This window comes from Poecilia formosa, unplaced genomic scaffold, assembly GCF_000485575.1.
Source record: "Poecilia formosa unplaced genomic scaffold, Poecilia_formosa-5.1.2 Scaffold531, whole genome shotgun sequence".
Classification (NCBI taxonomy): domain Eukaryota; kingdom Metazoa; phylum Chordata; class Actinopteri; order Cyprinodontiformes; family Poeciliidae; genus Poecilia; species Poecilia formosa.
In genome coordinates this window covers 55,307-67,945 of record NW_006800470.1, presented here as the reverse complement: position 1 = coordinate 67,945, position 12,639 = coordinate 55,307, and the positions used below count along the sequence as shown (strand labels likewise).

General features: G+C 45.7%; 2 protein-coding genes across 11 annotated transcripts in view; one reads left to right on the top strand and one right to left on the bottom strand.

Annotated features, from left to right (window-relative positions):
* The first annotated feature begins 974 nt into the window (after positions 1 to 974).
* On the top strand, positions 975 to 5,250 carry znf276 (zinc finger protein 276). Of its 5 annotated transcripts, none has more exons than XM_007540277.2 (13): positions 976 to 1,290; positions 1,372 to 1,425; positions 1,507 to 1,772; positions 1,924 to 2,248; positions 2,328 to 2,374; positions 2,449 to 2,802; positions 2,898 to 2,973; positions 3,054 to 3,131; positions 3,265 to 3,381; positions 3,458 to 3,533; positions 3,628 to 3,745; positions 3,968 to 4,067; positions 4,632 to 5,250. In XM_007540277.2, the coding sequence occupies exons 3-13, from the start codon at positions 1,550 to 1,552 to the stop codon at positions 4,882 to 4,884; spliced, it is 1,767 nt and encodes a 588-aa protein (XP_007540339.1). In that variant the 5' UTR covers positions 976 to 1,290; positions 1,372 to 1,425; positions 1,507 to 1,549; the 3' UTR covers positions 4,885 to 5,250. The 5 variants fall into 5 exon arrangements, with proteins under 5 accessions (XP_016520413.1, XP_007540339.1, XP_007540338.1 ...); XM_007540276.2 differs by having other exon boundaries at positions 976 to 1,294; XM_016664925.1 differs by having other exon boundaries at positions 977 to 1,772; positions 1,927 to 2,248.
* Positions 5,251 to 5,503: 253 nt separating this feature from the next.
* The window catches only part of fanca (FA complementation group A), a 36,416-nt gene continuing 29,280 nt past the window's right edge, over positions 5,504 to 12,639 (bottom strand). For 4 of the 6 annotated variants that reach the window (XM_016664921.1, XM_016664922.1, XM_007540281.2 and 1 more), the window contains 8 exons: positions 7,954 to 8,069; positions 6,883 to 7,033; positions 6,714 to 6,776; positions 6,549 to 6,642; positions 6,389 to 6,467; positions 6,079 to 6,214; positions 5,913 to 6,011; positions 5,504 to 5,816 (listed from right to left, as the gene is read on the bottom strand). In XM_016664921.1, coding sequence (XP_016520407.1) covers positions 5,730 to 5,816; positions 5,913 to 6,011; positions 6,079 to 6,214; positions 6,389 to 6,467; positions 6,549 to 6,642; positions 6,714 to 6,776; positions 6,883 to 7,033; positions 7,954 to 8,069 — 825 coding nt within the window. In that variant the 3' untranslated portion in view covers positions 5,504 to 5,729. Of the gene's footprint in view, positions 5,817 to 5,912; positions 6,012 to 6,078; positions 6,215 to 6,388; positions 6,468 to 6,548; positions 6,643 to 6,713; positions 6,777 to 6,882; positions 7,034 to 7,532; positions 7,777 to 7,873; positions 8,070 to 12,639 lie in introns of those variants that run through there. The other 2 variants (XM_016664924.1, XR_001659928.1) reach the window with 2 other exon arrangements.

The window sequence follows — 12,639 nt, the reverse complement described above, 5'->3', positions numbered from 1 at the left end:
ATCAAAGAACTTAACCAAACAAAAATAGACTTTCAGAACAGGGTACACAAAAACTACAAATCTCTAACAGAGATTCAAAGATCCCTCACAGGGACAAAGTGAGTGACACAAGCTATCAAAACAAGTTTACAGCAGTCAAACACCTAACAAAGTGGCAAGCTGTCTAAACAAAGAAACAGCCGCGCTTCTCCCAGGATGTCCTTGGTTCTTAAAGGGAGGCCTCAACAGTGATTGGTGGAGCAGGCAATTGATGACCCAATCACGGTAGGCCTCAGGATGTGGCACAGGACAAGCAGGGCAGCAACCACTTCCAGGTGGAGTCAATCTGATTAGCCACTGAAAAACAACAAACAAACACAGAAAAGGGCACTGGCCGTAACACACTGAAAGCTCTGGTTTGCACAATAAATGCCATGTGGGTGAAATTTTATGGATGATACTCTGATGTCCCATTCTCCTGAAGGCAGCACAGAGCTGCACCACCAGAAACCGACAGAAACACTGAAGAGAAGAAGAGCTATGATTAATATAGTTACAGTTCTATCCATGTTTTAATGCTGCAGAGCTCAGTCGGTTTGCAAATAGATCAAAGTTTAAACTGGCATGTTCATCTTTTATCTGCTCATTTTGTGGAATATATAACAACTAGAAAATGACAAAGAACAAGAATATTTTTTCCACTCTGATTGGCTGCTGTTAGGCCTACTGATTTTCAAGGTAGACACCTGTGAAAATAATTTCTATTGACATGGCTTTTTTGTTCTCTGGGAAATTATTTTTGACGATAACTCCAGAAACAACCATGAAAATCAAAACATCAACAACAGTGATAGTAATATTAATAATAAAACAATATTCAGTGCAAAGTAGCCTACAAATGCTTTGATGGGGGCGGCAAGGGACCTGGATAACGGATAGGGGGCGCTGGCATAAAAAAAGGTTGAGAAACACTGTGATAGAGGAATAAAAAGTACCTCATATTATGCTGGTGAATTAACGGTATTGCAGGTAGGTGGCGCTCTGAGCCGTTTGTCCTTCCTTCTCGCTCTCTGGTAGTACTTCCGGGTCCTGATGTTTACAGTGGGAGCAGCTTAGCAGCCGCGGACTTTGTTTATTTGCTTGTTTGAGTGGCTCAGAAAGTCACGTGGTACAGTTAAACATGTTCAGCTGCTGCTGGTCTCTGCGCATGACAACTGTAGGCTCTAATTTCCATTTCTGGTGTTACGCAGACTCACTGAAGCTAACCAAGCTAAGCTAACCAGACTAACGAAGCTAAGCTGCTGACGTCAGGTCGGTATGTTTTGATGAAAATCAGCAACCTTCAGAAATCTGTTGACATAATCAGAGGCTGTTTTATGATCTTTTTTCCAGTCCACCAGCCGCCATTTACTGTAATACAGGACTACAGTCTGAATAAACCTCCAGGTCAAATCTAGAAACGAGAATAATTTCCCTTTTTCTCCAGATGTTTCATGTCAGTTGCTCACAGACACGTTTTCTCCTCAGGCTGCAGAAGATTCAGATCTGAAGGTCCAATAACGCAGAAACCATGAAGAAGAAACCGCGGTGTCTAAAGATCTCCTCATCGCCTCAGACAGCAGCCGATGGATGTGAGGAGAGGAAGACAGGAGACAGAGAGATTCTGCTGAACACTGTCCCCTCAACCACAGACAGCTTGTCTCCTGAAAGGACGGCGATGGACACAAACTCATACTTCAGGGTGATAAAAGATGACAAAGAGAAAGATCCAGAGAGCAAGTCCAGATGTTCAGGTGAGTTCAACCTGACCTCAGACCTACCTGCAACAGTTGTATAGATTAGGATTTATGCAACAAACCATCTTTTCCTTCAGCGGTCAGACGGTCCCAGCTCCAATCCAACAGGAAACAACCTGCGTCTGATTTCCGCTGTTTTGTCTCCCAGCAGGAAGGACGACCAGCGCCGTCTGTCGTCTCTGCCATGGAAAGTTCTCCCCTCGCAGTCTGAGGCATGCCTTCAGCAGGTGGCCTCCGGGGCCACTGCGGGCCCTGGACCTGGCCACCCCGTCACCCCTTTTGGACCCGGCCGCCCCATCACTCCTCCCATTCCATTTGGACTTCCAGCGTCTGGTCGGGGTCCGGTTGGACCGGGATGCGCGGCTCTCAGACTTCATCTGCAAAAGGTGCCACACCAAGTTCTACAAGTGCCACAGCATCCTGCGACGGTTCCTGCAGAGGGTCAACCTGCCGGCGCTCGGAACCGGGAACCGGTGAGACGGCTAGCGCGTCTCTAGAGGTCCAATTCACAGAGAGAAGTTCCAAACCTGAAGCGGGTTTGTTTGTTTCCAGGAGGAACCTGAAGGGTCCGAATGCGCCAGCAAACGACTCACCAGGAAGTAAAGAGACTCAGAGGTTCTGGTTCTGGTCCAGCTGCTGCCTGGTGTCGTCACCGTTGTCTCTCTTCCTTCAGAATCGCCGTGCTTCCCGTCTTCAGAACCGCCGTGGTTCACCTCCGACCCAAAGTGCCTCCGCAGCCTGGTGGGCTGGGCGCACCGCCACGGCGAGGCCTGCACTTCCTGCCCTGACCTGAAGGAGGTGCTGGAGGGGCGGTGCGGGGGCTCCCTGAGGGCCGTGTGGGGCTGCGCCGATGGCCACCGTTACATCATGGACTCTCAGAACGCCGCTGCCAGTTACCTGGGAGACCAGGTGGGCTACTGGGGCGGAGCCTCGTGGAGGCGGAGCAACGAAGAGGATGGAGGCGAGAAGGTTCTGGATGGACGGATGGACCCAGGAACCCAAAAGAACCAGGACGACTGGGCCGAAGGTGAGAACATCATCAAACCTGCAGGAGGTCGGGCTGAGTGGTTCTGACCTGCTAGGCTTACTGGGAACTGAGTCCGGTCTGGTTGGTTCTTCCAGGCTTTCCTGAGGAGGCGACATTGCCGGCACCGGGCCCGCTCCAGGACCGGACCGCTGACAGCGATCTGTCGGACAGGTGAGTCTCTTTGGTCCTGTCCAGGTCTACCAGACCGAACCTTTTGGACCAGTCAGACTGATGTGGTTCTGTGGTTTCAGGGCAATCTCTGAGGATGAGCTCCAGGAGAACCGGGGCAGGTCCGATGAGGAGATGTTTGACCCGGCCCAGAACCAGAGGCACGCTGGCGCAGAACTTTTCCCAATTCATAAAAACGTGTTTTAGAAACTGGACCTGAGTTCTGGACTCCTGGTGCTGGTCCACAGTAGAACTAAGGTTCTGACCCGATGTTCTGACTGTCCTCTCCTCCAGAACCTCTAGGCTCAGCAAAACCCGGAGGAGGCAGAACCCAAAAACCTCGGAGGAACCCAGAGTCCGAAAGAAACCCGGACCCAAACCGGGCTGGAAGAACCAGTTCCGGCCCAAAGGGTGCATAGAGGTTCCAGAAACCATCATTGGTCCTGACCGGTTTGGTTCTGACCCATTTGGTTCTGCTGTTTTTAAGGGAGGAGCTTCCCAACATCTACAAGTGTCCGTACCAGGGCTGCACCGCCGTCTACCGAGCGCCTGACGGGTTAAAGGTCAGAACCGTTCGTCTGGTTCTGGTCCAGAGCCTCAGCCTGTTCGGACCTGGTTCTTATAATGGTTCCGACCCGCTGCTCTTGTTCCCCTCAGAAACACATCAAGGAGCATCATGAGGACATGAGGGAGCGGCCGTGCCCCCATCCCGGCTGCAACAAGGTGTTCATGATCGACCGCTACCTGCAGAGGCACATCAAGCTCATCCACACAGGTGAGGCCAGAACTTTCTTCTGGTGGTGGTTCTGGAGTGCAGCTGGTATCAGCCGTCGTCATGGCGATAGCTGTTTGTGTCAGTCGTCATGGCAACGGCTCCATTAGGCTGCTGTACTTTAACCAGCTAACCCTTCCAGGCCTTAATTATTCAGATGTAATATTTTTATAGCTTTTCCACTTTGTTGTTTTCTGTCCTGCTGATTGAAACGGTTTCTTCCAGAGGAGAGGAACTACATCTGTGATCAGTGCGGTCAGACCTTCAAGCAGCGGAAACACCTGTCGGTTCATCAGATGAGACATTCAGGAGCCAAACCGCTGCAGTAAGTCCTGGTGGTGGCGCTATAATACACCTTAGGAATACAATATCTGGACTTTACCTGTCACATCATCCATCCTCATGTTTTTGGGACCTCTGTAGAAATATGGCACATGGATTCAAGATGAACTATTGTTAAAGTCTGAAATTTTAAAATTAAAACCATGTAAAAAAAAACAAAAAAAACTAGTTAAATTATTACATTTCTAAAACAACCAGAAAGAAATAAGGAGGTAATTAACATTGTTTAATTTATTGGTAGGAAGCATTTAGATCAAAATCAATTTTTCTGCTGCTGATAAAACAGATTCATAGCTACATATAGTTTTATTTCCTGTTATTTTAATTTGACTTAATAAAATAACAGGATAAAATAAGTAAAATAATAAACAGGAACAATTTAATTGTAGTTTTTAAGAGTTTATTTAACAAGCTGATGTCCGCTGCTCAACACTGCATTACCTTAATCAAACAGATGGTGGCGCTCCTTTAGTCTCCCCACTACCAGTCTTGATGTCTGACCCAGTACCAACCAGAACCAGAACCTGACCCAATCCCTGTCCTGCAGGTGTGAGGTGTGCGGCTTCCAGTGTCGCCAGCGGGCGTCCCTCAAGTATCACATGACCAAGCACAAAGCCGAGTCCGACCTGGCCTTCGAGTGCCGGACCTGCCGCAAGCGCTTCGAGAAGCCGCACAACCTCAACGTACACATGTCCATGGTCCACCCGCCGGTTCTGGCCGAGGCCCGGCAGGCCGGCCCGGTTCACCTGCAGACCATCGGTCTCACCGGAGAGCTGGTTACGCAGGACCAGGACAGATGACGGCCGGTCTGGAGTCCGGAGGAGCCGGTACCGTCCGGGTCCACTCCGGAGGAGCCTGCAGCTGGACGCAGTTTTTCACAAGGTTCTTCAGACAGGCTACAACAGAACCAGGAAACAGAACCAGGAAGCGGAACCCAGCCGGGTTCATCTGAATCTCAGTGTAGAAGCAACAGATCACTATTTAATCCCACCGATTACGATGGGATCAACAGAGAAGCGACTTTCTGGATTACGGCTCCAACATTTAGAAATACAGCTGCAGCCCTTATTACCATTTCATAACGCTTTATTTTGAAGGTCTGTTTTTTTTCAGCTCTGTCCAACATTTTTGTGGCGCATCAGTTAAACCAGATTTCTAAATCCTGACGGTTTTCTATTTATTTGTTACACTCCATGACTGTTGAAGTTGTTTGTTCAGATTTCTCTGGATTATTTGGGTTTTAAAGCCCAGAACTCAGTTCAGTTTGATCAGATATTAATGTTCAGATGAACAGGTTGTGGAGTTCCTGTTTCAGCCACCAGAGGGCGCTGGAGTTCAGCAATGTGAAGCTACAGCAGCACTTAAGTCTTTGGTTCTGGAACCGCTCCTATTATTCCAGAACCAAGTTTCTAACAATTGGGCTGCTGGTCGGACAATGAAATATTTAAAAGCTGATTTTTGCAGTTGATGCACCAGGTGGTGCTGTACTTCCTGTCAGCAGCAGGAAGGAGAAGAAGAAGAAACTTATTTTATTTTCTTTAGGATTCATGTTTCCACAGAAAAACCTGAAAATAGTAAGTTTTTATGAAACCGAGTCGACTGTTTGACATGCAGTATCAGGTCAGCTGGTTCTGGTTCCGGTCTGCTAGAGGAAGGCCACCCTAGGATGGTCCAGGTGAACTGAAAGAGTTGCAGCCAGTTCTGGGTCAAGGTCCACACAGTGAGTCTCCAACTGGACCAGAACCGAGACAAGAGGAAAAGGAGGTCAGTGGGGAGGGGGGCGGGCGGCAGGTGAGCCGGGCCGGGCCAGGTCAGGTCAGGGGGTTACCTGTCTCCACTGGCTGCAGCTCAGGGCGGCTGCTGGCGCCTGCCGGATCAAACTCAGGACAAACTGCTTGGTGCAGTCCAGAACCCGGGTGGGTTCCACCTGCAGAACCGGATCACAGTTAAGAGTTGGTTCTGGTGGTTCTGTGTCCAGAGAGAACCTCGTTCACCTGGTGCGCCGAGGCGGGAGCCTCTCCGTCCAGGAAGAGCCGCAGCGCTGCCAGGTACCACAGGGTGGCGCTGTGGAGGAACCCAGGGCAACGCAGCGCCCTCTGGTGGAAGGCGGTGCTTTGCTGCTGCAACAAACTGAGAACATGGAGGAGAAAAACACTGAGAAAAGCAAAGAGACCCTTACAATCAGTTTGCATGTCGAAACGTTTCAAAGTTCAATTTTTTACGCCGATTCAGGAGGAAGGAAAGGAGATAAAGAGCCCGGTTCCCCAGCAGAACCGAACCGCAGCAGGAAGCTGGTCGGTTTACCTGCAGACCGCCCAGGGCATCAACCGGCTGCAATCATCAGAGACCGTCAGGGTGACCGGATCCGGTTCCAGGTCCGGTTCTGGAGAACAGCAATAGCACAGATCTTTAGGCTACAGAACATCCAGAACCAGAGATCCGGAGCAGCCGGGGTAAACGGTACCGTTGGACCTGAAGAGCAGCAGCCAATCAGCTGAGTTCACCACAACCGCCAGAAGTTCTGAGCAGAACCATATGGACCTTCCAGAACTTTCCTCCTGCAGAGAGAAACCAACGTTCCAGAATGATTCAGTAGACCAGACCGTTGGTTCTGTTGGACCGGACCCACCTGAGGATCCAGAAGTTCTGACAGGAAGTCCATCACGAAAAGAAAGAGCAGAGAAGCCAGAACCTGGAGGGCAAAGAGAAGCTTCAGAACCGACCCAATTACAACAAACTGATCAGAACCTGGAAGGGAAAGGAGAACTGACCCAATCAGAACCTGGTTTGACTCTCACCTGCTGGTTCTCAGTCTCTCTCAGTCTGTTCAGAACCTCTCTGAAGTTCTGCTGGTGTTCCGTCCCGCCTCTGAAGGCGCCATGCAGGCTGGCGGCTTGGACCAGAACCGGACCTGGAGGGATCTGGACCAGAACCGGACCTGCTCGCAGACTGCAAAAGACAACAGAATACTGCTGAGCCCGGTCCATTTAGACCAGTCTTTCTCAAACTGTGAACCGCGGGCGCCCCTAGTGGTCAACAAGGTACTGCATGTAAACGACCGTTAATTTGCCGTGACGTCAGCTGAAAGTGCGACGCTACAGCTAGCTTACTGCAGTGAAAAACAATAATGGATAAGTGGCTTAAGACCGGCTGACTCAAAAGAAAAGCTGAAGATATGCTGGAAAGAAAACAAGTCCAGGAGTATTTCTGATCGGAAGAAGCCGAGTTACACCTGCTGAGAGTTTTGATGTGTCGTTCATGAGCGACTCGATTCTTTTGAACGGCTCTATTCCGGGAAATGTAGGACTCAAGTCTGTTAGCGAGAACTGTTCTTTATTTTTCTTATGACCTTGCTATTATTACATTCATTATTTTATTTAATTAAAATAGTTAACATTAATTAAAAACAATAGATAAATAAGTGGGTGTATATTTTTATGTTTAATGGTGCAGAAGAGGATTTTTGTTTCTGCCAAAGCAAATCAAGTCTATTTTTCTTTAATTCTGCTTCTAAATTACAAAAAGGCCTAAATGTTATGCATACAGCACTTGGTAGTATAGAACTTCTTTTTTACTTTCCATATGTTTGACAAAATTTGAAAGCTTAGAAACCACCCGTTTCACAATAAAAATAACTCAAAACGTCCTGAGGAGAATTATTCATGACAATAAATGAGTTACTGTCCTGAACAAACATTTAGGGTTAGGCGTTTGTTAACGGGTTAAGCGATCCTCTGCCTGAAAAAGTTTGAGAAGTTCTGGTCAGATTGTTCAGAAAACGTTCCTGCATGGTTCTGGTATCTGTGGTCTTGGCAGGTCGGGAGGGGGGAGGGGGGGGGAACCGGGTTCTGGGTCGTGTTGGGTTCTACCTGCAGGCCCAGAGCCGGCAGGCTGAGAGGAGCTGCAGCTGCTCTGGAAAAGGTTCTGCATCCTGGAGGCGGGTCCAGAGTGAAACCAGAACCGGAGAAAGCTGCTGCCACCAACGCTAGAGAGGGAGAAAAAAAGATATTGATTTTTAATAATTCATTTATTTTTCAATAAGTGACATAGTATCACAGCATGTGTAACAGAAAATAGAACTGAAATCAAAGAAACATAATAAAATAATAAATTACATTCGCATCCGTCCAAAAACTTGCTCTTCTACCACACTACAAATTACTTCTCCCTAACTCCAGATGTGACAAAATGAATCCAAGTCTGAGACTGATCTATAAAAATTTAATTCAATAGCCTAGACTTCACCATGTTAATAAAGAAACCACATCAATATTCAACTCTTCGTCGGCTTTACATAGACAGTGTGAAAGAAAAATAAAAAGAAGTTAATAACTAGATGAAAAGAGAAACTGGAGGATCAACACACATCAACCGATGCCACATGGCGGAAGAAACTGAATTATTAATAACAAGAACTTGTCCTCTATATGACATTTTAGGTAAAACCCACTTACATTTCAAAAGTCGACCTTTAACATTATCCAATACATTTTCCCAGTTTCTTTGCACAAAAGTTTCATTACCTAAAAAGACGCCTAAATACTTGAGCCCACCTTTTCTCCACACTAGGCCTCCAGGCAGACTGAGTTGATCCCCCAGCCGACTCCCAACAGCGATAGCCTCACTCTTTCTCCAGTTTATTTTAGCAGAAGAAAAGCAGCCAAAAAGAAGAACAGTGTTGACTAAAACATCAATATCTTCCTGCTCGTTTACAAAAACCATTAGATCATCAGCATAAGCTGACAACTTTAAAGAGACACCCAGGAATAGAAACACCACACAAATCTTTCCTCAGCTTATGAAGCAAAGGTTCAAATGCCAAGGAATAAAGCATCCCTGACAAAGAACAGCCTTGCCTCACTCCTCTTAAAACATTGAATGGAGCACTTAAGCCTCCATTTATTTTAAGTACACTCGCAATGCCACAATACAAAACCTGGATCATAGCTTTGAAACCAGGGCTGAAACCAAAAGCAGTCAAAGTTTGCCACAAATATTGGTGTTCAACCTGGTCAAAAGCTTTTTCTTGGTCTATAGAAATCAGACCAATATCTAAGCCCAATGAGCTGGAGATTTCCAAAACATCTCTGATTAAAGTGACATTATCGGCCTGCCAGGCACACAGTATGTCTGGTCCCTGTGAATGACTGAAGACATCACTTCTCTAAGTCTGGTAGCCAGGACTTTGGAAAAGATCTTGTAATCCGTGCAGAGCAAAGAGACTGGTCGCCAGTTCCTTAGATCCTGTAAATCTCCTTTCTTTGGAAGCAGAGTAACGACTGCCCGTCTGCAGCTCAGAGGCAGCCGACCTCTCTGCAGGCCATCTGTGATCACCTCCAACAAGTCCTCTCTGATCACAGACCTGAAGGACTTGTAGAAATCAACAGGAAGACCATCCATGCCAGGGGCTCTACCACTCTTTAGGCTCATCAAGGCAGAGTGAAAACTGTAGAAACCATCGCTCACATCCGGATTCTCCAAATGTTCACTCTTAAAAAGATCTTTGTAGAAACTGACAGCAAACTTCCTGATCTCAGAGGAACCTGAGATAGTAGAACCACAGTCAGTCTTTAGGGAGTGAACAATCTTCCTTTGCCCATTCTTTTTTTCTAGTCCAAAGAAAAAGTGAGACGGGGCATCCATCTCCGATAAACTCAGGGAACGTGATCTGACCAAGGCTCCTTTGGCTGCTGTGCCCAACAGGTTGGCCAGAACGGCCTTTTTATCTTTGAGGGAAGTTAAAAACCCTCGGTTTCCTGTAGACGCCGCCAAACCCTGCAGCTCTACTATCTGAGACTCCAAGTCCCTCATAGATCTGGTTATGTCTCTAGTGACATTGCGAGTAAACTGTTGACACAACTGCTTAGCTTGACATTTTACCATAATCCCACCACTGTTTGACACAAGAAAAATCTGATTTAGATTGTTTATGACTGACCCAGAAATATTCAAAAGAGCTGTATTAAAATGCCAATAGACCCTCTGTATACGGACATTTTTAATAAACACAGAGCAACAAACCAGACAGTGATCAGAAAAACCAACAGGAATTATTTGACAATTTTTAAATATATTCAAATGATGTTTAAAAGCATATATACGATCCAATCTTGCCAAGGATAAAAGATTATCTTTAGAATGAGTCCATGTATACTGTCTGATTCCTGTTGAAATCTCTCCACACATCTGAAAGGTCAGAGGTCGCAGGCTGCTGCCTGAGCCTCCGAGAGGATTCAGCATGAGGTTCTAGGTGGTTCCTATCAAGTAACGGATTTTCAGTGCAATTAAAATCTCCACACAAAAACAAATAATCATTATTATCACTACAGTCATTTACAATGTCACCTAAAGTATCAATAATACCATTCTATCAACCCCTTTAGTTGGTGCATACACATTAAGAAAAACTATATTCACATTTTCATATTTGGCTTTAACTTTTAATAAGTGACCTTCCTCTGCTTCACAAGAAACAGGCAAAAAATTCCTAGAAAACACAATCCCAACACCGCCACTGCAACTGGACTTGTGGCTAAAAAACCCCTAACCCTCCACATTCCTTCTTCCAATCACACTCATTATCAGCAGTGCTGCGTGTCCCCTGAATTAACATTATATCAATGTTCTTTAGCTCCATAAGTCTTAAAAACTCAGCCCTGTTCACTTCATCTCTGGCACCATTTAAATTTAAAGTGCCTATTTTAAAATCACATATTGAAAAGAAGAAACAAAAGAAAAGACACAAAGACATGTAAAATATTTCTCTAAATGTCCTCATCTTCATCAGTAGTGAGTGTTTGGGTTCTGACTTTCAAAATCAGTTTCTTTAAGCAAGAGTGATCTGTTAACACATCATCAACAAAATGTCCAGTTTTCTTTGTTAAAACCTGAGAGGATTCAACAAACAATTTTAAATCTGGAAAATATTCTTCTACTTTAATCATCCTGAGTCCTTTAGTTTTTTGCAAAAACTTCTTCATTTCTGAGAGCTTTAGTGCTGCTGTTGGCAGGTTCAGAACTTTTCCTTTTCTGAGACAGTTTCAACAAATTGTCATCAAGCATGCCCTCATCCTCACAAAAGCTTTCACAAAAAACTCCATCAGTTCTTTTTTACCCTGAATCTGCATCGAAACTACTGACAGATTGATCATGTTTCATCTCACCATCAGTGGTATCAACTTCATTAAAGCAATCACAAGTTATAAAGGATCGCACCTCAGCCTGTTCCTCTGCAGTTACAACAGAAGGATCACCAGGAACCCCGGCTCCAGTAGCATCAAGACCCGCACCGACTACCGTGAAACCCACCAGCGGCCCACTTTGGCGGCACCGGCACCATCACCACATTCAGCAACTGTGTATTCTTGATCTTTTCTTGGCACGATCAAATTATATGACCTTCTGCACCACAACCAAAACATTTCATATTCTCAGAAGCGGCAAAAACCATATAATTAAACCCATTAACTTTGAAATTAAAGGACAGGTTGAGCTCATTAGCTGTATGCCAGGGGCATGGCATAGAGGGGGGTAAAGGGATGACAATTCTAGGGCCCCTGACCAACAGGGGGCCCTCCACAATTTATTTATTGTTCATAGAAAAAAAAAATCTGGGGCCCTGTCAATTCCAAAATTAATCATATTGTATTTTTGGAGATTGTTTTTAGCAATAAAAATTTAATGTTCCCACTCCCAGACCAAAAAACACACATCCATATTTGCCGTGCCCCCCCTGCATGAAATGGTTCGTTCCTGCTTGGAGCGCTTCACCGTGACGCTGTTAGCAGCGGTCAGTGGAAGACACGAACGACTGTGGCAGTTACTATGCTGCTAAGAAAAGTTAGAAAACCAGGTTTTCAAAAAATAAAAAAAGTAGAGAGGGAGAGAGAGAGAGAAAAAAAGGTCAAGAGTGTCAATTTATAGCTGTTTTTCTCCGAGAGGTGGGTAGACTGTATGAGATTATCAACCATTTAGCATAGTTAGCTTAGCTACAGACTACTGATTACCTCCATTTCACTAGCATTTAATGAATTAAGGAAAAAATAGCAACATATTCATATATTTAACTGGTACCTGTACCTTTTACCACTTAACAACAGATGAGTCAGTCAGCAGCAGCTCTAACCCACATCCCTCCTGACCTGCCCTCTCCTGGGTGAAATTAAAGCTGCAGTATGTCACTTTTATAAAAAATATTTTTTTCCACATATTTGTTAAAACTGTCATTATGTTGTGACATTATGGTATGAGAGGTAATCTGTGAAAAATCTATTTCCTCTGCCTTCTCCCAGTGCTCTCTAGAAACAACCAGTCAGTGCCAGGAGAGGTTTAGTGCTGTCAATCACAATCTCATATGGTGCTGCTCATCCACCCTGCCCTTTCCTCTGTGCTATTCTGTAGCTAGCATAGCCTGTTGTAAATGCTTAATCTAGTTAGCATAGCTACCGGTGATAGCAGATAAACGATTTTCCTGTAACAATAAGTTGTTTCTCCACTATTAGCACATTTAGCAGTGAGTGAATGAGGGTGATTGACAGCGCCAAAACCCTCCTCCT

Excerpts from the sequence above, each read along its gene's own strand:
- znf276 (XM_007540277.2), top strand. The coding sequence starts at position 1,550 with ATGAAGAAGAAACCGCGGTGTCTAAAGATCTCCTCATCGCCTCAGACA. Across the intron at positions 3,382-3,457 it reads AACCAGTTCCGGCCCAAAGG|GGAGGAGCTTCCCAACATCT; the intron begins GTGCATAGAGGT and ends GCTGTTTTTAAG. Across the intron at positions 3,534-3,627 it reads GAGCGCCTGACGGGTTAAAG|AAACACATCAAGGAGCATCA; the intron begins GTCAGAACCGTT and ends TGTTCCCCTCAG.